Raw genomic sequence first — 25918 nt, forward strand, 5'->3', positions numbered from 1 at the left:
AACTGCCCTACTTTAAAGGACTTGGGGAAATCTGGGATTGCCATGACCCAGTGTGGCACTTGACCTTGCTGATCTTCGTTAGGTTCTCATGGGCCCACTTTTCAAACTTGTCCATGTCCATCTGGATGGCATCCTTTCCTTCTTCCATGTTAACTGTACCACTCAGCTTGGTGTCATTCTCAAACTTGTTGAGGGTGCACTCAGTCCCGCTGTCTAGGTCATTGATAAAGATGTTCAAGAACAGTGGTCCTAGAACAGACTCCTTGGGGACACCACTCATCGCTGGCCACCACCTAGATAGGTAGTAATTGACCATAGTTCTCTTCTTTATGCTTTTCAGTGAGTGATCTTTCTCAGAAACTGGCTTAGAGATATGGAAGATAGAGGTGTGCAGCACCATGTTGTGGCTGTAGTTCTGCACGTAGCGGAGCAGGAAGTGATGTTACTGGAGTTGTGAGAGCAGTCCTTGAGATCCATCATTAGGCACATTGTGACTGGCTCTGCTTGAGGGCTTGCAGCATGGTGCTGCTGCTAGTCTGCAGAGCTGTTTCCACTACTTGGCTTTATCAATCAGTTAAAAATAAATTTGGAATTTCTGCATTGGTTGTTTGCTCAGAATTGAAGTGTAGGTGTAGGACAGCTGCTGGCAGGAAGAAATCCCTTATCTGGCTAGGAAAACCCACCTTTCTACTGACAAAACTTGCTGGGAGGTGGTTTGCTATAGTAGTACAAAACACAGCTCTGCCAGTGTAGCAGGATATGTAGTGGGAATGCTCTGGGGATGGTTTTGTACTTAACTGCTATGAAGTAAATCCATGAACTTCAGAGCATCAGTGCCATGAGCCAAAGCCCGGTGAGGTCAGTGGAACAAGATCCCCAGGGTCAGAGGACTGTAGGCTGGGCCTGCACCTTTCTGCTTACTCTCCCATCTCCCTTTAATGTTTTTTTTATGTAGCTGTGAGATTTAACTCCCAGTATTGTTTAATAATATCACCTGCTGTCCTCCAAACTCATAGATTTGCAAGAGACTTGATTAGAACATAACGATGCATTAAAAAGTGCTTTCTAAGTAGTCTTGGAGCTTTTCTAAGAATAGAGGAGAATAAGATACAAAATATTTCATTTTCATTTGTAAAGTTTTTTTTTTCTTTTTTTTTTTTTTTCTAATAGCTGTCTTTAGCAATCTTTTCCAGGTGGCTCACCTGGTGATGGGGTAAGACTTGCTGCTCTGAACTTCTCAGGCTCACTTCTGCCAGCCTGTTTCATAACGACTCTGCCTTTGCTGTCCAGTTCACGTTACCTGGCTGTAATAAATGCACTGCGATGGTGCACAAAAGAAGGCTAGGAAATGAAGGGAGAAAACTTGCATTCAGAACTGTTCTGATGGCTAGTGGCTTGCTTCTGCTTCCTTCATTTTCCAGTGCATTAGTCTTTGGCGTACTTATTGCTGGAAAGGGTAGGTGTAGGTACAGTTTTTTGTGTTCTGTGGTTTAGCAGTGATAGATCATTAGCTTCGCTAACTAACTTACACTCCTTAACTACTGCTTTTTCTTCCTGGGTTTTCCAGAAGATCTTGCTGACTTGCATCAAAACAGGAAGTCTGCAGTGCTGTAAATAACTGGGTGGTTCAGTCTGATTTTTTTTATTTTTTTTTCATCCAACATTTTACCAGCCACATTAAAATTCCTTTTAATGGCTCCAGTTGTCCTGAGCTAGGTGTATAGACTGCCTTGCGACACACAATAACCTATCAAGGGTCGTTGTAGAGGTATTTGAGGGAGAATGGGGTTGGTCCTGCCTTGAATCTCTGTAGTGTTTTGGCATTATTCTGTACAAAGGTGCCATATTTGAAGAAACAGCACAATGTCAGAGCATCCTTGGATTCAGCCCAAAGGTTGCTGTCTGTCTTACCTGACTGAAGGAAGGGGAGGCTTAGTCCAGCAGCCTTTGAGGAGGAGTACACTGGATGGACACAAGATTTTGGTTCTGCGGCTCTATTGACTCAGTGGTACCAGTATGACCACAGGGAAGCCTCCTTTCACCACAAGAGTGGACATAAAATGTGGTCTGACTGCTTTTTCCACTGAGTAAAACTACTCCATTTGCTCTCATTTTCAATATTTGTACAGAGATTTGGATTATATCATGACTGTTCCTGCTTGGAGTAGCAGCTATAGGTAGGCATACTGTACTCTGCAGTGAAACCTCTGGATGTAAGAATGTGAGGAATTCTTCTCTATAGCTCAGATATGAAGGTATCATTCTCTTGCAATGTTGTTGTAAGTAAAGTTTAAGGTGTGTAGCACAACTCTGGCAACAGATCTGCAAAGGCGTAGGGTTCTGGCTTGTTCTTTATCTTTGCTGAAAAGCTTTTCCTGTGTGAGCTGAGCTAAGGTGTAAATTTAATCTGCTCTACCTAAGGCTGCGTAACTGTTGTGGAAAAACTCCAGCCAGTAGTGAATGGCTTGCTTTTCCCCCAATCCTTTATTCTCCTTCCTTTGGAGTCTCCTGTTTAGGAAGGGATTTTATGAGATCTTAAATGTTGTTTGTGAAGTTGTAACCTTTCCTTGGTAGGCAAGGTATCTCATGTACCAATTTGAGCCTGTGAAGCTAAGATCACCTTTCATGGTGCCACTGGAGTAAAAAGTTTCTGTCCCCTCAGGCCAGGAACCATTTTAGGAAGACCTCTGATATCTAGGTCACTGGAATGGCTGATGTGAAGCAGGAGTCCTGTACAACCTGCCCAGGTAACTGGCCTGACACCGGTGTCTGCTCCCACCTGCACTGGAACTGGATGGACAAGTTGCATTTGCTGTTGGTGTCTGTACTGGAAAAGTTATGAAATAATTAAGGGTGTGACTGCAAAGCTGCCCTGCTGCAGAATTTTTTTTTTTTTTTTTAAACCTCCTCCACAGGCAAGTGTGGTGATCTTGTCTTGGCAAGCTGTTAATACTGAGAGAGATGTGTTAAATGGAAGCCTATTGCCACCGTTACCTCCAGGAGGTCATCACTTCCCTTTGACTTTTCTTCTCGACTTGGAGTGCACTGTGGTGAATATGCTCCCAAGGACTGTCAGTGCCTGTCCTGCATGCATGTGGCAGTGTTCTCTGCCATGGAGCCTGGTATGCTGTGCTGATGATCTTGTTCAGACTTTCTGGCACTGTGTGTGTGTGTCTGCAGAGTGCTGAGTATTATTGCAAGTTTGAAGGCTGGAGGAAAATCAAGGCACAAAGGAAGATGGTTCTGCCCAGGGAGCAAAGCCTGATTTCCTACAGTGCATCCCTGTGCCACATATAGCACTTCCGTGAATAGTTTTGCGGAGTATCTCAAGTCCTTTTATTTCTTGTCCTCAATCACTTTCAGTGGTAGATGGAAATAAATCCATTTTCATACAGCTTATTCTTCAGAACTGCAGTGCATATGCTTTATAGCAGACGGTCTAAACTTTTGTTGTAAGTGTGCTCAAGAGAAGACATGGGTCTCCTTTACAGCTCCTGGCTGTATAAAGGTAAGGTCTTCATAAATCAGTAATGAAATGCAGAGATTCCCATTCCAAGGAACAGATCTTTAAGGTCTACAGGAAGAAAATAGTTAACTCTGTTCATTTTAATAAATAAAGAGGTGACTTTCCTGCTATGTTTAGTGTTAGGGCAACCTCACCTTGAACATGAAATGCATTTCTGGGCTCCACACTATAAAAAGATTGTTAAGGTCATTGAAAGCCTGCACGGGAGGGCACCTAAGCTGATGACAGGGCTGGAAGACGTCTCCTGTGAGGAGAGGCCAAGGGCATTGGGCTGTCCAGGCTGGGGAAGAGGAGGCTGAGAGGCAACCTCACTGCTGAGGGAGGTGATGGAGTCAACTGTCTCTGGAGATGTTTTAGAAGTGTGGAGATATGGCACTGAGGGACGTGATCAGTGGGCATGGTAGGGATGGATTGGGATTGGACTAGGTGGTCTTAGAGGACTTTTCCAACCTTAATAATTTTATGATTCTGTACTTCCATATAGCTCCATATAGAGGAGGGGAAGCATAGAGATTCCATGCTCTGCTCCTGGAACGGCAGGTTGGGAACAGCACAAAGCTGTAACAAGGGAAGGTCAGACTGGATGTTAGGAAAAATATCTTTATTGTAAGAGTGGTGAGACGCTGGCACAGGATTCCTGGTGAGGTACCTGATGCCCCGTGGCTGTCAGCATTCAAGAGGCATTTGGATAATGCCCTCAGTAACGTGCTCTAACTACTGGTTAGTCCTTAAGCAATCAGGCAGTTGGACTTGATGATCTTTGTAGGTCCTTTCCAAATGAATTACTCTCAAGTGTTTTTATGGATGTCTTGTAAATTGTGAGCTTGAAGTCAGAACTGACACAGAGACTAAAAACTAAGTGGATGATACCTTTGACTCGTTCATCAGTTCATCAACATAGCATAGTGTTCCAAGAAGGCCAGATAGTTCTGTAGGGAAAGATGCAGTACATGAGACAACATTTAGTCTCTGTGGAAAGGTCATGGATGTAATGTACTAAATGTGAGAACTTGATAACAGGGGAAGAAAGAGTAAGTAATTTGTGCTCAAAATCCACTTTCTTCTCCCCAGGTCCAGCGTGGAAAAATCAGAAAGGGTTAGAGGTGAAAAAGCTTTAAAAGGAGGTCACTGCTGCACCCGAGTTGTTCAGAGGATTTCTTGTAATTAATTAATATGTTTGTTTTGTTGAAAACAACAATGAAATAAAAAAACCAGTATGTGAAATGTTACTGGTGAGGTGTGATTGGACTTACCTTTAGTCCTTGCAGTTACCATGTTACAGCAAAAGACATTTTTATTTAGACTGGGATATTGCACTTGTTTCTTTACCCTTGCCTTAGGTCTTTATGTACTGGTTCAGAGCCCGGAGTATATATAACTTTCTGTTTGAGTTAACAATATGGATACTTTCTATTTCTGACACTTTTCCTCCCTGCTTTGTCTCATTTTAGAGAGATACCAACTGGCAACAAATACACTTGTTACCTTACTGTGCTGTGATGTGCTGGTCTCACTTCAGAATAGCAACAAATGTACCTTGCATTGAAGAGTTTTATTTGAAAGCATATCTGATGAAAATTGATGTGCTAACTCAGTTATGCATGATGTGTTTCTAATTCCCAGGCTAGTAAATGAAGTTCATGTTCTTACAGCTGATTTCTTAGAAAAATTCTGGGAAAGAGCAGGTAGAAAGAAAGGAAAAAAAAAACAAAAACAAAAACAATCTCATTTTCCCTGCATATCTCAAAATTTCAAAGAATGCTGCCTCTGGGTGATGCATAAAGTGATCAAGAGTGATGTTTATGCTATAGTGCACCAGGACAGGTGGCATCCAGCCTGTGAGAACACCAGGTATGGCATACACCTTTCCCTTTGTCCTCTGTATGCATGCCCCACACTGCCAAGGATTTGGATGTCTGGAACAGTTGCCCTTCTGCTCCACAAGTGTTGTTTTTTTAGGGGCAAGGCATTGTTGAGAATGGTGATTTCAAGGGCACGTACAATAAGACATGACAAAGAAAAGGGAAGAACAGAGGAAACTCCCCATATTTTTGAGCAGCGATAGAAGTAGTAGAGTTCTGTGGTTACGAGGGAGATCTATACAAAGGAGCCAAGCTTATGTAGGAGGAGGTTGCTGGTATAGCTAAATTGTGAACTTGGGGATGATAATTGCTGCTTCTATTTAAAATAAATAATCCCTTGTGTTATGGTTTTTAGTGGCTGAAACTGATGGTTCTGTAAGAACAGCAGAAGGAATCTCAAAAATCTGCTTTCTTAGCAGTGCTAACAGAGCATCCTTGACCTTCACATCTTACTTGCAGCCTCAGTTTAGGAAGGTTCACAATATGGAGGTTGATGTGAACAATCCTAAACCTGATGAGAGCACAGGTGACCACCTAAAGAGGCTCTGTCATGGCATTGTAGTGATCCGGGTGACTCTGATGCATATGCATACAGCTTGTGGGGGGGATAGTTCTGCAGCATTCTTCCTTCAGGAGAAGGCTGTAGGAGGAAAATGCTTACATTTTGTCTGTACATACCATAGCCCAGTGCAATGTCCCCTGTCCCGTTTGTCTCTCTTCTCCTCCTACAGGGGAAATTCCTCCTTGCAGGTGGTGCAGTATAGCAAAGGCATGGTGCCCTTGTGTTATGTGGAGTGTTACTGCAGGGCACAAGCTCAGCCTGCTGGCACGTGACCTGTTTCAGGAATGGAGAGGCAGTCTAGAAGCTGTGTGTGAAAGCTTTATCTTTCCAACAGCATCACCCTCAGCTAAGCTAGGATTGGAAGAGAAAGGGTGGTTACTCTGTTCCCATATAGACTGCTTGGGTGGGATCTTCAGAAGGGCTTTGATCTTGGCTGGGAAGTGGGGGAGGGAGGTTACATTGCTGGTGTTGAATGGGAACAAGTCTTCCAGCCCTTCTGACTGCAGGCAAAGAACTATCCAAGGGCAGTGAACAGGAGGTGAGGAAACTGCGGTGCTCTGGTGTCATGTTTCCTAGAAATTGCTGCAGAGTTCTCTACTGGAGGTAGCACTGATATTTAAACGTGCTGTGAAGAGGGAGTGTTGTGTTCTTGGTGCATTGCTATAGTCAAGGGTGCAAGGATTCTCAAATACAGTACACATCTTATATGATGTTGCTTAAATTATTGTGCCTTCTTGTGCAGGAATAATTTAAAACCTGCTCTCCCAGCATCTGTGCTAGTCTCATGTGACTCTTCTACATACTGACTGGTTATTACATAAGGAGGAGATCCTCGGGGGGATCTCATCAATGCCTATAAATACCTGAAGGGAGGGACCAGAGAAGATGGTTCTTCTAAATGGTGCCTAGTGCTAGGACCAGAAGCAGTGGGCCAAACTGAACCATAGAGAGTCCTGTCTGACCATCAGACAGTGCTGTGTGGGTGATGGAGCAGTGGCACAAGTTGCCTCTCTCCAGGGGGCTGGAGAGAGTGGAGTCTCCTCTTTGGAGATCTTCCAGAGCCATCTGGACGTGGTCCTGGGCAGCCTGCTCTGTGTGTCCCTGCTTGAGCAGGGATTGGAGCAGATGGACCCAGAGGTCCCTGCCTACCTCAGCCAGTCTGTGATACTGTGAGGTGCTGAGGTTGAAGGAGGTATTTGCTGGGGCTCTGGTCCTCACCCTAGAACTGCTGTTGGACTGATGTCTTTGAATGTACTTGTTCATACTGGTGGCTGAAATGTTGCCTCTTATGGAGAAGGGAAAATGAGGGCTTTTGGAGGGGATTTTGCTTGCAAGTTAGGATCAAAATCAGCAGGCGACTAGCATCTAAACTTTCTTGCATGTAAACTGATGCCTCTGATTCAGGACAGCATCAGGTGCAATGGGATCATCTTGTTGAGCAAGCATGGGACAGCTGGTAATGGGTGTGGAATACCACAGTGAGAAAGTGGATTTGTAAAGATTTTTTGAGAAAAGAAGTTTCTGTCTTCCTTTCTCTGTGATCGTTTGGGGGAAAATGTAAGTCCCCGTGAAGTCAGGAGCCTGGCAGTCTGGTGTACTGTGTGCAAAAGCTGGCTACAGCTCAGAACTTGGTTGCAAGTTGGCTCAGCTGCACTAAGAGTGTTTCACAGCCCCTCTCTTGTAGTCTATCCTTCAAGGCAACATACTTCTCATGAAGCAAGAGACTTGTGAAATCCAGATGTCAGGGAAAAGCATCTTTCTGCAAATGCAAAACTTTCTGCCAGGAATGCTATGGGAATGATGCAGGCCAGGGTGGAAACAAAGAGGGCCCTGCATTTCTGATGAGTGTCCCCTGCAGAGAGGGGCTTCACCAAGAGGAATGCTGCACGCTCCCTGGCCTGCCATGCCCTGTGTTCTTCGACAGCCAGCTTTCCTGTCTGGTGCCAGGGTGTCACAGCTTTTCTCTGCTCCAGCCCACATCTTTACCCATGAGGCTGTTCTGTTCTCCAGGGAGCTCTGTACAGTTTTTTTTTTTTTTTTTCCCCTCCCCTGAAGGCCCCAACAACCTTAGCAGAGTTTAGCTTCTCAGTCTCTAATAACTCAGCTTTTCTAAGTACTGTCCCTCCCCTGAGGCTCTCTGTCCTCTTTCTGTCCCTCTGTGTTTTGTTTCCCTCGCTGCCCTGTTCTTGTTGCTGCTCTTTTTTTTTTCCTTTTTTTTTTTTTTTTTTTTTTTCCCCCTCTGCATAGATGTCTAACACCCTGTTAAGCACTTTTCTACAAGCTAGGTGAGCTGAAGTTTGGTGCTGAGGAGGCAGAACAATAAAATCTGCATGGGTCACTGATGTTGAGAAGGTGATGGTGTGGAGAAAGTGCTCTGGTGGTCAGGTTGGTAACACAGGGTTTGGGGTGGAGAGAACTGCAGAATGCTTCCCAAAGCAGTTGGAGCTCAGTATGGTGCCCTGAGGAGAGCTGCTTGTCACTTTTAGGGAGTTGTTCAGTGGTCACGGGGTAAAGATAATAAGCTTAACAGTCACGTTTTCAATTTGTCCAGTACAGCGTGGGGCAACCTAATTGGTGTACGAAGAGACACAGCTGTATTCCTATCAAACAGCTGCTGGAGGCTGGCCACTGCATTTTTCCATTATGTAATTTGTGGGGAAGGAAAACGAGACCTCTCTGCTCTTGCATAGGCAGAGATGCTCTGGCTAAGATGATGGGTTTTGGAAGGAAGGAGAGGGATTCTTTTTCTCTGAGCATGAATTAAATCTGAAAGGAATTTTTTGAAAACTTGAGAAAACTGTGGAATTTTCAGCCTCAATAAAGATGCATTTAAGTCCTGAATGGGATTTTAGTCCTCAGATTGGAGAGAGTAATGGCCCTGAACACAGTAAAATTAAGTTAATTTCGTGGCTGTATATCAGCATGTGTGTGAGGGCTGCACTGCAGCACGTGGTGCCAGAGACGTGCTGCGGGGCAGGTAGGTGTGCTGCAGGCTCCTTCTCCTGCTCTGCCAGGCAGCTGCTCCTCCTTCACTGCCGGGGCACCGAACCAGGTTCCACCCTCGGCTTCCCACCAAACCGCACTCTCCTCCTTCCAGCAGGGCTTGGCTGCATTTATCTGCATTGCCAGGCTGGCATTAGGCAGCTTTCTCCTTATCTGCCTCACCCCCTTTGTCCCCTCTGTGCTCCCTGCCGTGCAGCGATGGCTGCAGAGCAGGACTTGGTCTTCCTGTCCCCCTTCCCCTGACACACTGCTTTTTTCCCTTCTGCTCTTTGTGTGAGTGCTGCTCCAATGCTTGCCACGTTGTTCTGCATGTCAGAGGCTGTGTGTGCATGAACTTCTTTCTGTGAAAGGGAGTGGGGAAGGGGACTGTGCCTCAAGCGGCATGTGTGGGTACATTTTCACCACTTTGCTTTTCCCTGAAGCAGTGCAGAGTGCTCTGAGTGCTATGGGACTCTTTGTGCTCTCCTTCTTGAATGTGTCCTAATTGATTTCTTTGTAAATATGCTGTGGTATGCAAATGCTGGCACTGCAGAAGGAGCACTTGTAATCCCAAAGCGAAGGCAGTTCAGGAAAATCCAACACCCTTCCGGGGTTGTGCCCCCATTTGCTCCTTTGTCCACCAGTGCTCCTGCTGCTGCCCATTGCCAACATCTCTCCCCCAGCCATGGCTCCCTGGCACTCTTTAGGATTGCTTATGCTTCAATATGAAGTGGGAGTGTGGGCAGAACTCAGTGCAGAGTGAGTGCAAGGAGCAGTGAAGAATGAGGTGTTGAGGCTCTCCTGGTTATCATGCTCTGAAGTTATTAATGTGGGTGCAAGACAAACTTGTTCTGAGAGTCTTTTGGAGGCTGGGGGAGGAGGAGAGAATCCAGCAGACTTGTGTCAGAAAGTCATCTAGTGAAAGTTGAATGTTAGAGACAAAGTTATAAGATCTGTCATGTTTCCTAGCTGTATTTAAATATAGTACTTACTACTTCTCCAAGTTTGGCAAAAATGAGGGAAAAAACGGCCTGACTTGTGAAATCCGTAGGAAAATTGTCATCTAGTAGCTTTCAGGAGCTGCTTGCATTTTAAGGACACATTAAATCTAACTTTGTGTTTTTGGATATTTATCCTTCCAGCACCCAGTGTGGTGTACAGGCAGCAGGAGAGGTGCTGCCTGTGCCTTGAGGAGCCTGTGGGCTAATGAATACGGCAGTCATCTCCAAGGAGAACTGGGAGCAGATTGAGACTTTACAATCTGATTTGAAATACTGAATGTGTTATTTATGGGCTCCTATTTGATTTCGGCATTTCTGAGTGGGATGATGAGGAAGGATGACCCATAGAGAGGCCTCTAATGCAGATCCTGGGAAACCTGGCTCAACTTCTGCATGCCTGGCTCAGCTGTTTGTGTGCTGATAAAGGCTCCGGTATGACGGCAGGGGTGCTGTGAGGATAAGGACCTGGGAGACCGTCATGGAAGGGGGTGAGAGGAGGATATGTAGCTGTCACAGATGTTTAGAAGTCGGATTTGTGTAGGTTAAACTGGGCATGCTCGCAGCCTGGTGACTGCAGTTGCACGCCGCGTTGGTGCGTGACTCAGATTGTGGGGTGGGATTTGATATATAAGCTGCTCTTACGCTCGTCTTGGCCTGAGGATAGGTGTCTTCCTGGAGATAGCTGCATCAGTAAAGCAAGTTGGGGCCTCCTTTAGAGGCTGCAGTCTCTGCCGCTTCCAGCCAGGGCACTCATGTAACCCACGGAGAGCCAGCTGGAGGTAGAATTGGCTGCATTAGCTGTGGTAGAGCTGAGTTGGCCAGTGTCCTTTGGGATGGCTGCACTGCTTCTTGTCCTCCCCACACAGTGGTCAGTAGTACTTCGAGTTAGGCAAGAATCTGCATTTTATAACGCTGCTTTCTAGGCACTGGTTACTTTCACTAATCAGTGTTAGCTATCTCAAGAGGATGCTGTGGTGTGAACTTTGGATGGGTGGGAAGGGAAGGGGTGTTGCTGAAAGCATCAAAAAGTAATCTCTTTGCTAACATGGCTCTGACTTGCTTGCATTGGGCAATAGAAACTGTCCAGCTGGTCCTTAGCAACTTACTCCTTAGTGGAAAAGCTGAGTAAAATGGTGCTTGATTGGGTTGCAAATACGTGTGTGTGCTGTGAAGTGTAAAGCTTTACATGCGAAGCTGGGCCTGGTTTTTGAATAAGGAATTTCAGGGCTCTCTTAAGCTGAGGTTGTGAGTGCGTCTTTTCTAAGCACAGACAAAAATCCCGTTCACCTCTGCCCTGGTTTATTCCCAAAAAGTGCTGGGGAATGGGGAAGGGTGGCTGACGCTGGCAAGTGGGGCGTGCTTGTATCAGTGGTCTGAATCCCTGCCTTCATGGGGAGGGGATGGGGAACCCACAGACTCAGGTAAAACCCTGGGCTCTTTGCTACTCCTGTTAGGCCAGCTGTGAGCTGATTGGGAAGCCCAGGGAAGCCAGAGTTGTCCCACAGCCTGTAGTTATAGAGCAGCAGTTATAGTGCACTTCCCACTCTGGAAAAAGCAGCACTTCTGTACTCTCCATTTCAAATGACACTTTTTTTTTTTCTTTCTTATTTTCACTATTAACAGCTGGATTGTCCCTTCATCAATATGTAAAGACAGTATATGAAAAAGGAGGGAGTGGCTGGGGGACTGTGGATATTTACTTGTAGCAGGGGAGAATGGGCAACTTGTTGCCATGCTGTGACAAGCATGAACAAAAATGACAGGTGAAACTTGTTGTTTAGTGCTAAACAGTATTTAGATGGGGGGGGGGGGGAAGGGGATGAGTGAGTGGAGGAGCCCTTAACTGTATGTATACAATAGTGGTCTCTAAATTAGCTGCTGCATTTCTAGATAGAGATCTTGGGAGTCATAGTGGTTTTTTCATCAGCTCAATGGTAATGGTGAAAAGGCAAGTGTATTGTTAAAAGCTGTTATGAAAGCATCAGAGAACAAAACAGAACCTAATTATGGCATGTTTTATAAATCCGTGGTGTACCCTCTTCTCGAACAGTGTGTGCAGTTCTGGTTGTGCCCCATTTTCATCCCTCCCTCGTGCATACACGCTTCTCAGAGCTGTGAGATAACAAGATAAAGTGCAGAAACGGTTCTCCTTCTCAGTGCCAGAGAGAAGCAACACCCAGGCTGTCCTGCCTGGAAAGCAGATGAGCGAGAGGAGTGTGGTAGAGGGTCTGTGACACAGTATGAGACAAGGAGGAGGTGAGCAGGGCACAGTTACTTCTGCTTCTCGTGAGCCAGGAAATGGGGCCACCAAATGAAATGACTGGGTGGCAGCTTCAGAGCTGAGAAGGGAGTGTGTGCATGGGTTTTCTTTGTTCTTCTTCAGACAGTAAACATAATTAAATTGTAGCACTCTACCACAGGATGTTGTAGATGCCAAAATTATAAATGGGTTCAAAAAGAATTAGGCAATTTGATGGACTTTTTTTCCTCCTTCCATGAAAAGCCATTAAATCCAGTGATGCAGACGCAGTGCCAGGCTCAGGAAGTCTCTGCTCTTGCCCTGCTCTCATACGTTATCCCTAAGTGCTGTCAGTGAATAATCTGAGCAGCTCTTCTTGGTGGGGTGGGGGAGCATGGCGGAGGAGCTGGGTGGTGGGTGGGAAGAGCTGGGGGCTGGCTGCACAGAGAAATGGGAGGCTGAGTGGGTGCAGAGCAATGTGTAGGAGTCTCTGATTGCCAAGGAACAGAGGAGGCAGCAGAATGACGATCTGTGGTGGAGAAAGGAAGATGTTTGCCTTCGCTTTGCTTTCTTGTCAATTTGGCTTTCAATAGGTTTGGCAGCACCTAAATATTTGTCAGCACTGTAAACCTGGCACTTGAGATAATCGTGCAAGAATTGTTCCTTTTTAGAATTCTTTCAGTGTAGGTTTCTGTATTCAGATCTTTCTTGCATGCACGTAGGCACGGCGTGGTCACTGAAATGAAAGTGGAAGGGAAATAGCATGGAGGAGGGAAGGAAGGAATCCTCTTGTCAGGTCAGCATTCAGAGAGACTGAACAGAAACCAGCAGCAGTTGTCTCGCTGGGGCTGTGGCTCAGCTGTCAGAACTACCAGTATGTGTGCATTTACCTGCTCCTGGCAGGCGTGGTGCTCTGTGTGAATACTGTGGGGCAGCACACTGCAGAGGGGCAGGGAACTGCCCAGGGAGCTGCAGCCTGATGTGCACGAGCATTGCTCTATTTTTGTGCTCAGGACTGCATTACATACAGCTACCAGCCCTCCTCCTTTTGATTAAAAAAAAAAAAAAAAAAAAAGTCAACGTTGCAAATCTTTACATTTTCAAAAGGCTTGTGAGATCTCTGGTAAAATCTCATCCAAACATGCGTTTTCTCCTCTTAATTTAAGAGTTCAACTCTTTCTTTAAAGAAACTCTGCCCCTTTCCTTCTCCGTACCAAACCCAGCCATGTCTAGACAAAAGCCTGCCATGATTAGCAGAGGTGTGATTCTCAGTGCTGCGTGTGGGGGGTGTATCCATACTTCTGATATTATGCTAATAGATTTCCTGCTCCTCCAAGGGTTGCAGGGCTTGCGTATGCAGAACTCATGGCAATGCCTGGATTGGAATTGCATGCATATAGAAAAATAATTTTACACTCTTAAAGTATATGGTGAAGGGCTGTTTGCTTTTATAGTTATTCAGACTTCATCTCTGGCTGCACATTGGTGCCACCTGCTTGCAGGAAAGAATGAGCGGACTCGTGTTATTCAGGAAAAATGTGAAGGCGAGGCCTCAACATCTGCTCGGCTTTGTTCAGCCTGGCCTGGGCTGCGGGCACAACGTGGGCTGCAGCTTCTGCTTTATTGCTGGCATATAAACTAGTAAGGCAGCTTGGGCCAGATATGTCCTAAAGTGTTTTGTTTTTTTTTCTTAAATCCTAAGATGTGAAGTGCAGACTTAGTGTTTGAACTTGGTTACTTGAAAAAAAAGAAACTATATTGCTTTACACGTTTTTTTTTCTCATTTTCTCTTCCGTCCTTTCTAATGGTGATAATTTTTTATCACTCCAGAGTGACCTTTGTAATCATTGCTGGATGATTAATCTTTAACGGGGTGATTTTTTTTAAAGCAGTATATATATTTTTTTTCACTGTTGTGAGGTGTGAGATACTGTGGGTTTTGCAGCACAGTTACTCCAAAGGAATAGGCCCTTCTGTCTGCATGTGCAGTGCCATGGCTCTGTACCTAAGCCCAAGTTGTGGCCTTTGTTTCCCCAGGCAGATACAGAAATGTCCTCAGAACTTTATTTGCATATAGATTGCAGTGCCAGTTGGGTGTAGTCAAGTGTAGGAAGAGCTAACCGCTGCTTAATTTATAACTTCTTAATTAAAAACCTTCCTTAAGTTGCAGGATTCCCGTTCAGAAAATTCTGCTACATGTAAAGCTGTGCTGTAGCATGTACAAATATAGCATTGCTAGGAGGCATGGGCTGCTAAAGCCAGGCAGTTCTCAGAAGGCAGAGGGAAGGGGATTGCAGCATTGTGTGCTGAGCTGGAAAGTCACGTGCAGGAGGAAGGAGCTGGGCAGCAGAGTTCTCCACGTGGCATTGAGCTGTTGCTTCAGACACCAATGCCAGCCACAGGGAAGGAAGGTGGGGATGACTTTTCTCCCAGCTCTTACTTTTGCTTGAATTCTCTTGTGCCCCTTAAGTATTTCACTGGTGTAAATGCTGTGCGCTTACAAGTGTGATGCTATGAGCCCAGGCAATATCAGTGACCCGGTAAGGAATGGCTTTTCAAACTATGGGAGCTACGTCTCCTTTGTCTTATTTTGCTTCATGACTACTGTAAACAGGGGTTTTACCCTATGCAGTAAATACAAGGCCAGCATCAATAAAGAAAGAACAGAATTTGGGAACGGAAGCACTTTTTTAGTCTCACTTCACTAGAAGTAAATACAGTTAGACCTAGTCCAAAACTGCTTTGAACAGCATTCAGCAACTAAGTTATTCCATATCAGCTCCAGCACTTCCCCCAAATAATGAAAATGTGCATTCACCTCTGTATACTGTGCAGCGCTTGTTTTATAGATGATGTCAAGGGTTACATTTTAAAAGTAAGAGAATGCTTCTTAGACTTTTTGAAAACTTGCAGTATTTAATGGTGAATTAATGCCATTTATTGGGAGGGAGAAGGAAACAGAAAGTGCTGTTAGTAATGCAGGAGCTTTTGCAGGTGGATGTTCTGCTGTCCTGTACCTTTGGGATTTCAGTCTTGGTGTAAACTTCAATAACTTAATGAAATATGTTGTTTACATCTGGATACCTTTTCTTAACTGATGCCTGACAAAAGATCAGTCAGCACCTGAAGAATTCCCTGTTCTATGGGAAATGTTTTTTTTTTTTTATATAAGCTGTGTTGATTTGCTCTTTCTTTCCTGCCAAAAAAGATAGAACAGCGTGTATCTGTGTCAAGCACCTGGCTGTACTTTCTCTGGGTTACCTTTTGCTGTCTTAGTTAACAGCGGAATTCAGTAGCAGCAGATGCCCTCTCTTTGTGGCCTGTGTTGCAATGCTCTCATAGTGATGTGTTACAGTGTATTTTTTTTTTTCTCCTTTGAAACACAAGGCTCTCACAGCTCTGAAATGCCTTATGCAGACAGCAAAAGAAAAAAAAACAACCACTACAGGCTGCTAGAAGGGTTACAGAGGGAGGGGTGAGGGCTGGGAATCCTCCCTTGCAGAGCTTTACCCTGACTTGGGCAGGGTGGAGGCGGGAGCAGTGTGCCTTGGCATCTGCAGGAGAGCATGATCATACCTCTGAAGGGTCGGGAAAGGTGCCAGAACCAGTAGAGCATTCTCTTGAATGATGCAGCCATGGTGGGAGCATGCAGCATCCTTGGGCAGAGCTGCAAGATGGAGCAACTCCCTCAACTGCAGAAACCCAGGTGTGAGCTGGCACTGCTTCTCCATGCAGTAGCAGAAGATAGGTGATGGTGGTGGGTGGCTTCCTGAGGAGCCTTGGCTCCCTCTGAGTTTATTCTGGCACATTATGCTTCTAGCTGGGAGAAGAAAAATGAAGTGGGATGTATCAGGCTAGAACTGCGCAGCTCTGGACTGGCTGGGGCTCCAGTTGTCCTGCCTGCCCTCTGTTCCTATGGGGATTGCGCACGCAGTCCTTCAGGCAGCACAAAGCTGTGCTGTGCTGGAGGGAGAACTTCTCTCTGTTCCCTGGTTTGTTTCTGCCCAGAGAGCTCCTGCTATGGCTTGTGGCAGCGGGATGAAGCTCTGCGTGAAAGCAGAGGCCCCCCCATGAGCCTGCTGCTCCCTGTGCACCCACTGTGTTGTTTGATCTCACAACCAACTGATTTGATTTAATAACTCAGGGAGAATGCTGTTTGCTTTTTATTTTGCCAGGTTAGTTTTAGCGAAGCTGCTTGGTTCAGATGGATAAATGCCACAACCGAAAGGAGGAAGCAAGCATGTGTGAGGAGAGTAGGGTGATGCTAGCTGGGCAGGGCCCCTCTTCCTACAGTAGCACTGAGGTGTTGGATGGGCTCCTGCTGTGAGATGCTGCCTTCACCTTTGGCCTTCTGACTCAGGAGCTCCAAGGTTCTTGGCTCACCCCACTGAACGGAGATCTGGCTGGGATGAGGAGTGGTGTTCTACAACTTTCTGGGCTGATGACTGCAGCTGCTCTGTGACTCACTTAAACTGGGAAAGGGGTTGGGATCAGTCATAGAACACAATTGGTTAGGTTGAAAGGAACACAGAGGTCGTTGTCTGTTTCCAACCCCCTGAGGAAGACACTGTGACCTGCAGGGGAGGCTTTCCACCTTTGACACTGCTCAGCACTTTAGCAGTGGCCTTTAGTAGTTTCTGTTTGAGAATCCCTCCATTTCCCTCCTCTAAAAGAAATCTTGACCACCCTGATACAGGCTGGGAGAGAAGCGCACTTCTTGCTTGTGGTCCTGCTGTGTTGGCAGAGTTTGTGCATATGGAGCAGCGTGGTGGCTGAGGAGCCTGCAGGGCATACGTGTGTGTCCTTGCTCTTACTTTGCTCTGGAGAGAGCCCCAACACAGATCTGTGGTTTCATGCCAACATGGGTGTATTCATGATGACAAACTGAGCAGCATGTTCAGCACTCAGCTTGTTCATGCAGTCTTAATTTTAGCACTAACATAGCTTAAGTTTGCATGGAGAAAATAAGAAGTTACAACATATGCAGGAAGTCCCTTATGATACATGGATACTTGTATGTCAGGCTGCTGGTGAGGTTGTGGGTGTTGCTCAGGGACTGTGGGACTGGAGGCTGTGCTCCTTGGTCTGAGGAGCAGTTCCAGACCCCAGGGATGAGTTGATACATGTATCATGGAATTTGCAAGGATGTTTAGGACTCAGTGACTGCAAGTTCCTTGGAAGGAACTTGCAAGTTCTACCTTTCTGCTGTTTCTTCAGAAAGTCCTGGCAGGGCAGAAGCTCTGCTTCCTTCTTGGAGTGAATGCAACAGTGCATGGTTTGAGGAGGAAGGGCAGGCTTTAAGAGTCCTTTTCGTGTTGACACTCACTTTCCTTTTTGTTTTCTTCCTGGTTTCTGAGCTGGGATCTCTCATGTGGGGTCTGAGCTAGACTTACCTCTAAGGCTTTAAACTGTGTGGGTGGCGGTGGCAGAGTGGGGCTGACATCTCTGTATGTGAGTGCAAATTGAGCAGGCAAATGCTTACGAGCTGTCCCTTGCAGCAACCTTCCCAGCAGGGGAAAGATGCTTTAAAAAGACTCAGAGGCAAGACATATTTTGTTTTAAATCAACCTAATGCCTCTTGGAGTCTGACTGATGCTGCTGAATGAAACCTCCCTCTTGTGGTTTCTGTTTTTTTTTTTTTTTTTTTATAGTTCCTCCCCCCTCCCTCCCCCCCCTCCCTTCTTTGTGGAAATCATTGCAGCAGGTTTCCAAAAGCTTAAGAAGAACTGTTGCTCTTCCTGGGGCTGGGAAATGTCAGCCTACAAGCCGAGGAATGGTAACTCAAACAGCAGCGTTGGCTCTGCTTTGCAAACGCACTGTGGTTAGCTGCATGTTGCTGAGATGTGTCCTCCCAGCTCAAAAACAGAAAAACACTGCTGCTTTTAGGATAACGTTGGTTTATGGGTAGCATGTCATGCCTTGTTTTTTTCCTTTGTACTGGGTGAATTGTTTGTGGGCTTGTGCTGTCAACCAGATCTGTAAACAGGACTTGCTTTAAAAATAACCTTTTCTTCACATAAAGAGTTTTAACCTGGATTTGTCTGTCTTTCATTTCTTTGTACAGTCCATCAAAGAGTTGTCTGTGCCCCTGAGGATATAGGGCAGGGTAATTCTGGGCATGAGGGAAGAGGGATAGGGGTGGCTAAGAAAAGAGCCATGATCCTGTGCCTGATCAGAGGAGCTGGGCTGCCCATCTCTGCTTGGTGAAGGCAGTGGGAACTTGCATCCCCTGTGACGTTTGGCCCTGGAACAAAGCTAAGGAGGTGCTGCTTAGAACAGGCCTCATGCCTTGTTCTCTAAGGTGAGTAGTAAGGATGAAAGAACAAGATTAACTGAAATGTCAGGTGGCCTTGTCTGCCAGTGTACAGTTTCCTTAAATGCAGGTTGCCCTGCTGTAACTGCACTTGCATAAACAAGCAAAGTGACCCGAAATTGTTACCCTAAAAAAGTATAAACCTTGCCCTTCTTAAGTGACTGTTCTTATGTAAAATATGTAATGGATCACATGCATTTAGCTTTTCAGTTTTGCCACTAAAGTGTAGAGTGTTTGAATTCACCCTTTGTGCAGAAGAAGAGATAGGGAAAGGAATTCCCTCATGTTTGTGCTCCTTGAGCTGGTGCCCCTCTCAGGAGGGGTTCCTGAGAGCTTCACAGTGCCCCCCCTTGGACTTGATCCCATGGATCCCTTCCAGTTCAGGATATTCTGTGATTTTTGGGGGTTCCTGCAACTCCGGGGGTGTTGCTGGTGTGAGGAGCTGAGCTGGGAGTGGAAGGGTTTAACTTCTGGAGACCCTATTGGTTTCTGTAGGTATTTTTAGGGGATGTGAAAGTACTTTTCAGTGTGATACAAAGTGAGGAGAAAGCTTGCTTTCTTTCTCCACATTTCAGACCCTTCACTGAACTAAATAGCAGGACAGATTGTGGAGTAGGGAGAGTGAGGAGCAGAATTTGATGAAGCAGAGGCTTAAGGTTGCCTTTTTCTTTACATTCCTGACCTGGGCTTGGTATGGAGGAGAAAATAAAATTTAATCCTAAAGGTCGCAAGACTTTTTGTAAAGTTCAAGTTTTAAATTCAGACACCTTTTATTTTCTATATGTGGATGCGTTCTCCAGCAGAGGCTGTTTTTGTATTTCTCTCTCCTGGTTTTCTGCCTAGCATAGATAGTAAAGAACACAGACTGTGTACAAAATATGTTGTGTGTGCAGTTGCTATCCTTGGATTTAAAAAAAAAAAAAAAAAAAAGTATAAAAGAAAAAAGTGATATAGAAGTTCTGTATCTACTGCCAGGCTTGCTACGAAAACTGAGAAAATGGTGGTGAAAATAAACTTTGTTTTTTGGCAAGGCTTAGGAAATAAGGTAGGCTGATGTCTGGGTAATTAAAAGTAAAATTTTAGTTCCTTGTTAGTATGTTATTGGTCTTCCCTCCTCCAATACATGTTATATTTGCTTTAAACTTGATGTTGAAGTATCTTGTCATCTAACCTTGTGTGTTCTTAGCTGAGCAGATTTGGTGTTAAGAACCTCTCTGTTGCCAAGAAAGGTGGTGGGTGCTCCCTCCCTGGAGACAGCCAAGGTCAGGCTGGATTGGGCTCTGAGTACCTGATGGAGCTGTGGGTGTCCCTGCTCACTGCAAGGAGTTGGACTGGGTGGCCTGTAAGGGTCCATTCCAACTCAAACAGTTAACAGTGATCAGACCGTGAGCATTCGTGGTACTGTAACTGCTGAACCTTCTGACCTGTTGAGGTGGCCAGGAGCTGCTGCTGGTGCACTGGAGATGGAGGAGCAGGCAATGCTCTGATTTCATTGTGCGATGAGATGTCAGGGCCCTGGCACCGCATCTTCTGTGTGACTGGTTTTCTGACCTGTTGTCTTTCCATGTATCACAAAATGGTGGTGCAGAGAAAACAGCATTGTGTTGAAATGTTGCATAAAGCTCAGAGTTACGTGGAGCTCTGCAGTGGCAGGAGTGCTGCGGGCACCTAACATGAGCTGCGGGTTGCTCTGGGCCGGGGCGGGTGGCTGAGCTGACTGTGCTACTGACTCACAGGGCAAGTTTCCTTCTCTCCTCCTCCTCCTCTTCTGATTGCTCAGCACCCAAGAACAGTAGCTTCATGAGAACGTGCTGTTGAAACTTAACCTTTACCTTGAGGTTGCTCTCTTCCTAAGTACACGCAGCTGTGGCTCTTTGCTTTTGGTGCTCATGCTCTCAGCCGGTGCCAAGTTGGCTAATGCCAGGCTGGTTGTCACAAGTGTGATGCACCAGAGTTTCTCTGAACTGGCTGAGTAAAGGGGCTGATTTGAGACACTCTGATGTGGGGATGGAGGCATAGGAGGGCTTTTGGGATAGAGAGGAGGTTCTCAGAAGTGAAATCTGGGAGGTTCATGTGCACGTACCCTGAAGTGTTCATCTAAGTGACGTGACCAGGCTTGGGGCCTGCAGCCTGAGCACTGCTCCTCCCTTTTCATTTAGCAATGGCTGGAAGAAAAATAATCAAGTATGCTGGAAGAGAAACCTTAATTAACTTTTAATTTAGATCTAATGTATGCTGCTTAGTGCAGTGCTTGAAAGAGTGAGTTTGTGCTATCTGTCATGTTATATAGGGAGTGATGCATTGGAGGGAAAAAAAAAAAACAACACAAGGAAAAGCCTCAGGTCTGAATGGGAAGATGGGGTTTTTGACTCCACAGATGGGTTTTGTAGCTTGATTAAGAGCTGCAGATTTGTGGTAAGTTACTTTAGTATCCATTTTGCATCTGAAATGACTTTCTCTATAACGTGGTTTGTATCTGTTTTCTCTGAAGCCAAACTTGCCAGACGAAGTCAGGAGAGAGAGAACCTCGGCATGCTGGTCTGGTCGCCTAATCAGAATCTCTCTGAAGCAAAATGTAAGTCTCTTCAAATTCTTCTTTTTCCTCTTTCTGTTAAACATATAGCTTAAAAAATATGAAGGTGCCACTTTCAGTACAGAGGTTATGTCTGTGACCTTTTCATTATGCTTTGAAATGAATTTGAGCATTGGAAAAAAGAAAAGCCTATAAAGCAATCCTGAAAAGAACTTTGTTCCCCACTGGGCAGCTGCTCAGTGTGTCGAATCCATGGATGCGGGGAAAGAAGCAGAAATGTGACACTTTCTTCCTTGGTATGAATTCACGATGCTTATCTGCAGGCCTACACGATATTCTTGTTTGCTGCTGGTGCTGTAGATGATGATGAATAACTGCTGAGAGCTAAATGAAAAGTATTCTGGAGGTGGGGGTGGCAGAAATCTCTGGCGATTTGTAGTACCTTTTTCTGATAAAGACACAGAATTCACATCTGGAGGTTTGAATGCCAGAACAATTGCAGTGCCTTGGAATTCCACGTGAGGGCAATTATCAGCTCTGTGTGTGTGTCTGGGAACAGGTCTCAGTGCTGTTGCCAGATGGCAGAACTAGTGCTTGAAAGGTTTGTTGAGCTACAGTTCTCATGAACAAGCAGGGCTCTCTTGATTAAAGGGCTGCTGTTCGAATACAGTAACTAAACCTGCGGAGGCAGATGAAAGGAGCTATTTTTGATTTTGTGCTTATTCCTTTTTAGCTTTCTGACTCTAGGACCAAGAATAAGAATCTTTACACGCCTAACTTCTGCAGTTGTTTGTGGTGACAGTATTAAACTGATCACCGGTTTTCCCCTAGATCCAAGGACTAGGATCCATCACAGCAGTTATGGGGCTTCTGCTAATTAAAGCAGAGACTGTACATAAACTGTGCCAGGAAGTCACTGAGTCTGCCCTGGGGCATTTGGTCCACTGAGGAAGTTGCCCCTTAAATTATAAAAGGATTGTACTGTGATCTGAAGATGAAAAGGGCTTTGCAAAGATGATGTCTATCTTCTCCCTTTCCAGTGGGTGTCTTGTCTTCTCCCTGCTGGCTATTGGATGCTGAACTAAGTAAGACTGATGAGAAGTGGGATCTACTTTACAGTTATCTACGGTTGTTATATATACCTTTTCAGAGGTTTCTAGCAGAACACTTTTGCCTTCACCAGAAGGAAACACTGCATGGGTCATCAGTGACAGAGGATTTCTGTAGCTGCCTCTCAAGTGAGAGTCTTGTGAATCTCAGCTACGCTTGGGAACATTCAATTTCTGTCTGCTAGGAAATGAGTTTTTTGAAGACAGAGGGAAGGTGGAAATGGAATGATGATACGTGGAATTGAGTAAAATGATCTATGACACAAAACTATGGGAGTATCAGCTAAGATATCACAAACCTAAGAAATAATTAAAAATTTAGTATGACTAATTTAAAAGCTAGGTAGCAGTTGACTGTTGCTGGTACAACAAAAGTTGGGAGAAACTTTGTGAGTGTAAGGGCAAGATAACTATGTAGGCACATCAGTGATTTCACCACCTAAAGATGCAGATTAAAGCTGTGTAAGTATTTCAGACTGTGTTTGGGGCAAAAGAAGTATGACTCTCCTGTGCCGAATGCAACATATAAAATATGTCCTAGGGACCTAAATGTGTGGGGACATGGTTGTCAAACAGCATCCAGAAGCAATAACAACAAAGGGACACAGGAGAGGTGGCTGAGGGGACTGGGGGTTGTAGGAAAGCTCCAGCAGATGGGGGGGAGGGCAGCTCTGCGGGGAGGGAGAGAACTGAAAAGTAAGTTGGTTGGTCATTGCTTTGTCTCAGTACCAAAAGAGATAACAATTACTCCTGTCTCAACTTGGCATTATTTAAAAATGACCTATGAAAAACAATTTCTCTTGAAGATGAGTGCTTTTATTCCATGAGTCTAGAAATGGATTAATCTACAGAAATAACTTTATCTCTAATGTATTCAGCCAGTTGTTAGACATTGATTTGTTACTGTGTTAAAATTTGATTCAGTCTCCCTTTCTGGAATCCTTGAGTAATCCTCCTCCAACACCTAGCATTCTGCAATGTCTGTAGGGCACTTTATTATGAATAACAAGCAGAGCTTCCTAACCTGTTTTATGATATATGAAGATGAAGTATCAGGGAAAGGAAGCCTGCTTCTTCAGCTGTTCTAGTATTCATTTACAATTTTTGGCATTTGTTGATGGTGAATCCTAATTAAATGAGGTCTCTTAAGATGCCTAATAGGACCAATGATCCACATTTCCATCAGTGATATGGAAGCTGATACGGGATTGCAGTGGAGAGGAATTGAGGATGAGCCATAGATTGATGAGATGGGAAAGTGAAGACTACTGCAGTCTTGTGGAGTGCTTTGGGTTTTTTCCTAGCTTGGACTGCTGCCTACATGGTGAGTTCTTAATGACCCAACAGCAGAGTTATGAGTCTCAGTTCTAACAGTTCTACTCTTGCCTTCTGCATCAAGTCTGATGTTTGGAAAGAAGTAGCTGGGAGAACAATTTTAGGGGCACAGTAAGCAAGTAATGTGACAACACTTCCACCATTGCGCTTGGCTAGGAAGATGATGGGGGTGTAAAGAAGTGAGGTGCTCACTGAAATGGTTAGCTGCTTCTGAATGCTGCAGTGTTCAGGAAGAAAACTTCAGATCAGAGGCCCTACTGCTAACACTTCTGTTCAGCTTTCTGAAAAGACACTGAAAGGGGGCTTAAATTTTCACAGAAGGGAATTTGGACGTACTAAAAGATGTGCATAATGCAAATTAAAGGCTGCAAGAAAAGTTCACACGTGTTGAAATGAAATACCTGAATATGTGCTTTTCATTATTGTGATTTGCTATTGGAAGCAATGGATTCCCTGTTTTTTTTTCTGTCTTTTTAAGCATCAGAATGGATTTTTGTGATGTGTCCTCCTTGGAGGGGAGAAATCAGTAGCTGCACGAAGCAGCAAATGGAAGGAGTTGTGCTTTCCAGGAGATTTGGTGCAGCCCCCTTGAGCTGTAACTGCTGTGCATACCAGCTCGCACATCTGTTCTTAGGATGTGTTTAGGCTGAAGTGCAGATGAATGAACCCTTCCAATCAGCAGCGTTTTGGTACCTGTGTCTACTTGTTCCATTTGTCCTCCAAAACCTTTAATCCATCCTGTGCCTGTTTTTGTGGTAAATTCTGTAGGAGTCGCAGGACTTTTCTCTGTTTTTGTGGCTGGAGCTGCATGTGAAGATGGAAGCTTGTGTGTCAGCCAGGATGACCTGGTGGGTGTCTGCTCCAGGCTCGTACAGTTAAAACTTGCTGTGGTCCCATGTGCCTTACTAGAGCAGTTTTGTAATCACATTGGAGCAACCTGTTGCCTGGGTGCCATGAAATAATGGATATGGTGGAGAAGATTTTAGACAAACAAACAACTCCCACAATCCATCACCCCCCCTCCCCCAAAAAAATACCCAACACAAAACAACAAGAAAAAAATCACCTAAACAAAGATTCCCCTCTGCTCCCCTCCAGCAAATAACCTGTTGGCACACATTGATTGCTTAGCTTTTTTTATGTTATGCCTTGTTAACCACTCACTAATCCTGGTACAAATCACTTTCTCCCTCGCCCCATATTAGTATGGATGTTCTGTATCTACTGCCAGGCTTTTGCATTTGGTGGGGGATCACTTGCCTAGTAGTTGCCAACACTAGTGAGTTCACAAAGTTAGCCTGAAGCAAGAAGTCTGTTTTCAAGAAAGATCATCGTGCAGCGTCTGAACATTGGACTTAAAATAACCACTCCCCTTCCAGCTGTGCTCCATGTACCCCATGTCCTGTGACTGGTGTCCCACCTCCAACAAAGGTTGCTCTCAGTGACATTCCTGAAGACTTGGTGCAGCTGAGGACAACTGCTAGGGAGGGCAGGGAAGGGCGTAAAGAGATGTAGGTGGGCATCTGCTCTCTGAGTGGCACGTGGGAAATGGGTAAGGAGAGGGAGATGGTGAGAAATGCATCGTAATGATGCTGTGGAAACTGTGCAGGATAGAGCTGGGCCAGTGTGAAGCTATTTATAAAGCAGCAGTGTCTGTCTCTGCGCCAAGTACTCCAATGGGTGGAACATAAAAATGACATTGGGTTGGTTTAGAAGTAAGTAAGTGCTGGCACACTGCAGCTGCCCAGGAGGAAGGAATGGAAACCAGGCAGGAGAATGGGGTGCCATGATTGCTTTCATGCATCTGTAGTTCAAAGGTGAACTGCAGGAGGAGAAAGATGTATTGTTTAGCTTGAGATAAGCTCCGTTTTGAAAGTGGTTTGTCTGCTCTGACAGAATGTGTGTGCCTATAGCTGTAAGTTTTGGTTTCTTGCTGTTACCAGGTGTGGGGATGTTCTTTCTGGTGGGTGTGACCAGTGGACTTGCTGTTGCTGGGGGTTGCTGAAGAGATGGATACTGTCCATGATACCCGCAGGAGGGTGGATCATGGGTGGCAGCTGGTCCCTCTGTCTGACCTGGTGGCTCTTCAGTCCTCTTACCCCATGGCATCTGCTCCTGCCAGATTGCTGCTGGCTGCCTGCTGTATGCTGTGCCCACGTTGGGGGGTCTGAGTAAGCTGTAGACAGCCCCCCTTTTCCTTGGGGGGGAGGGAAGGTGGGTGAGTTTGAGGATGTAGAGTCAGAGGAATGCTGGAGTTGCAGGAAGCAGCGAGTGCTCTCCTCATTGGGGGCTGAGGAGGGGGGGTGGGAATTCTTAAATGTGCTGCAAATGGATCCTGGGAAGGCAGCAGCATGCCAGCTGAGGCTCTGATAGAGTGCTGGTTGCTATGGTTACTGAGGATGTTAACCCTGTGGGGTGCGTTTTGGCAAGGTTTGGAGTTAAGTGCCACCCACTCA

General features: G+C 45.4%; 1 protein-coding gene across 1 annotated transcript in view; it reads left to right on the forward strand.

The window, feature by feature from the left end:
- The window catches only part of RCOR1 (REST corepressor 1), an 82455-nt gene that overhangs the window by 19007 nt on the left and 37530 nt on the right, over nucleotides 1–25918 (forward strand). The window contains exon 3 of the mRNA XM_085225660.1: nucleotides 20977–21060. Coding sequence (XP_085081786.1) covers nucleotides 20977–21060 — 84 coding nt within the window. The remainder of the gene's footprint in view (nucleotides 1–20976; nucleotides 21061–25918) is intronic.

This window comes from Meleagris gallopavo, chromosome 5, assembly GCF_905368555.1.
Source record: "Meleagris gallopavo chromosome 5, MGAL_WU_HG_1.1, whole genome shotgun sequence".
In the NCBI taxonomy this organism is placed as follows: domain Eukaryota; kingdom Metazoa; phylum Chordata; class Aves; order Galliformes; family Phasianidae; genus Meleagris; species Meleagris gallopavo.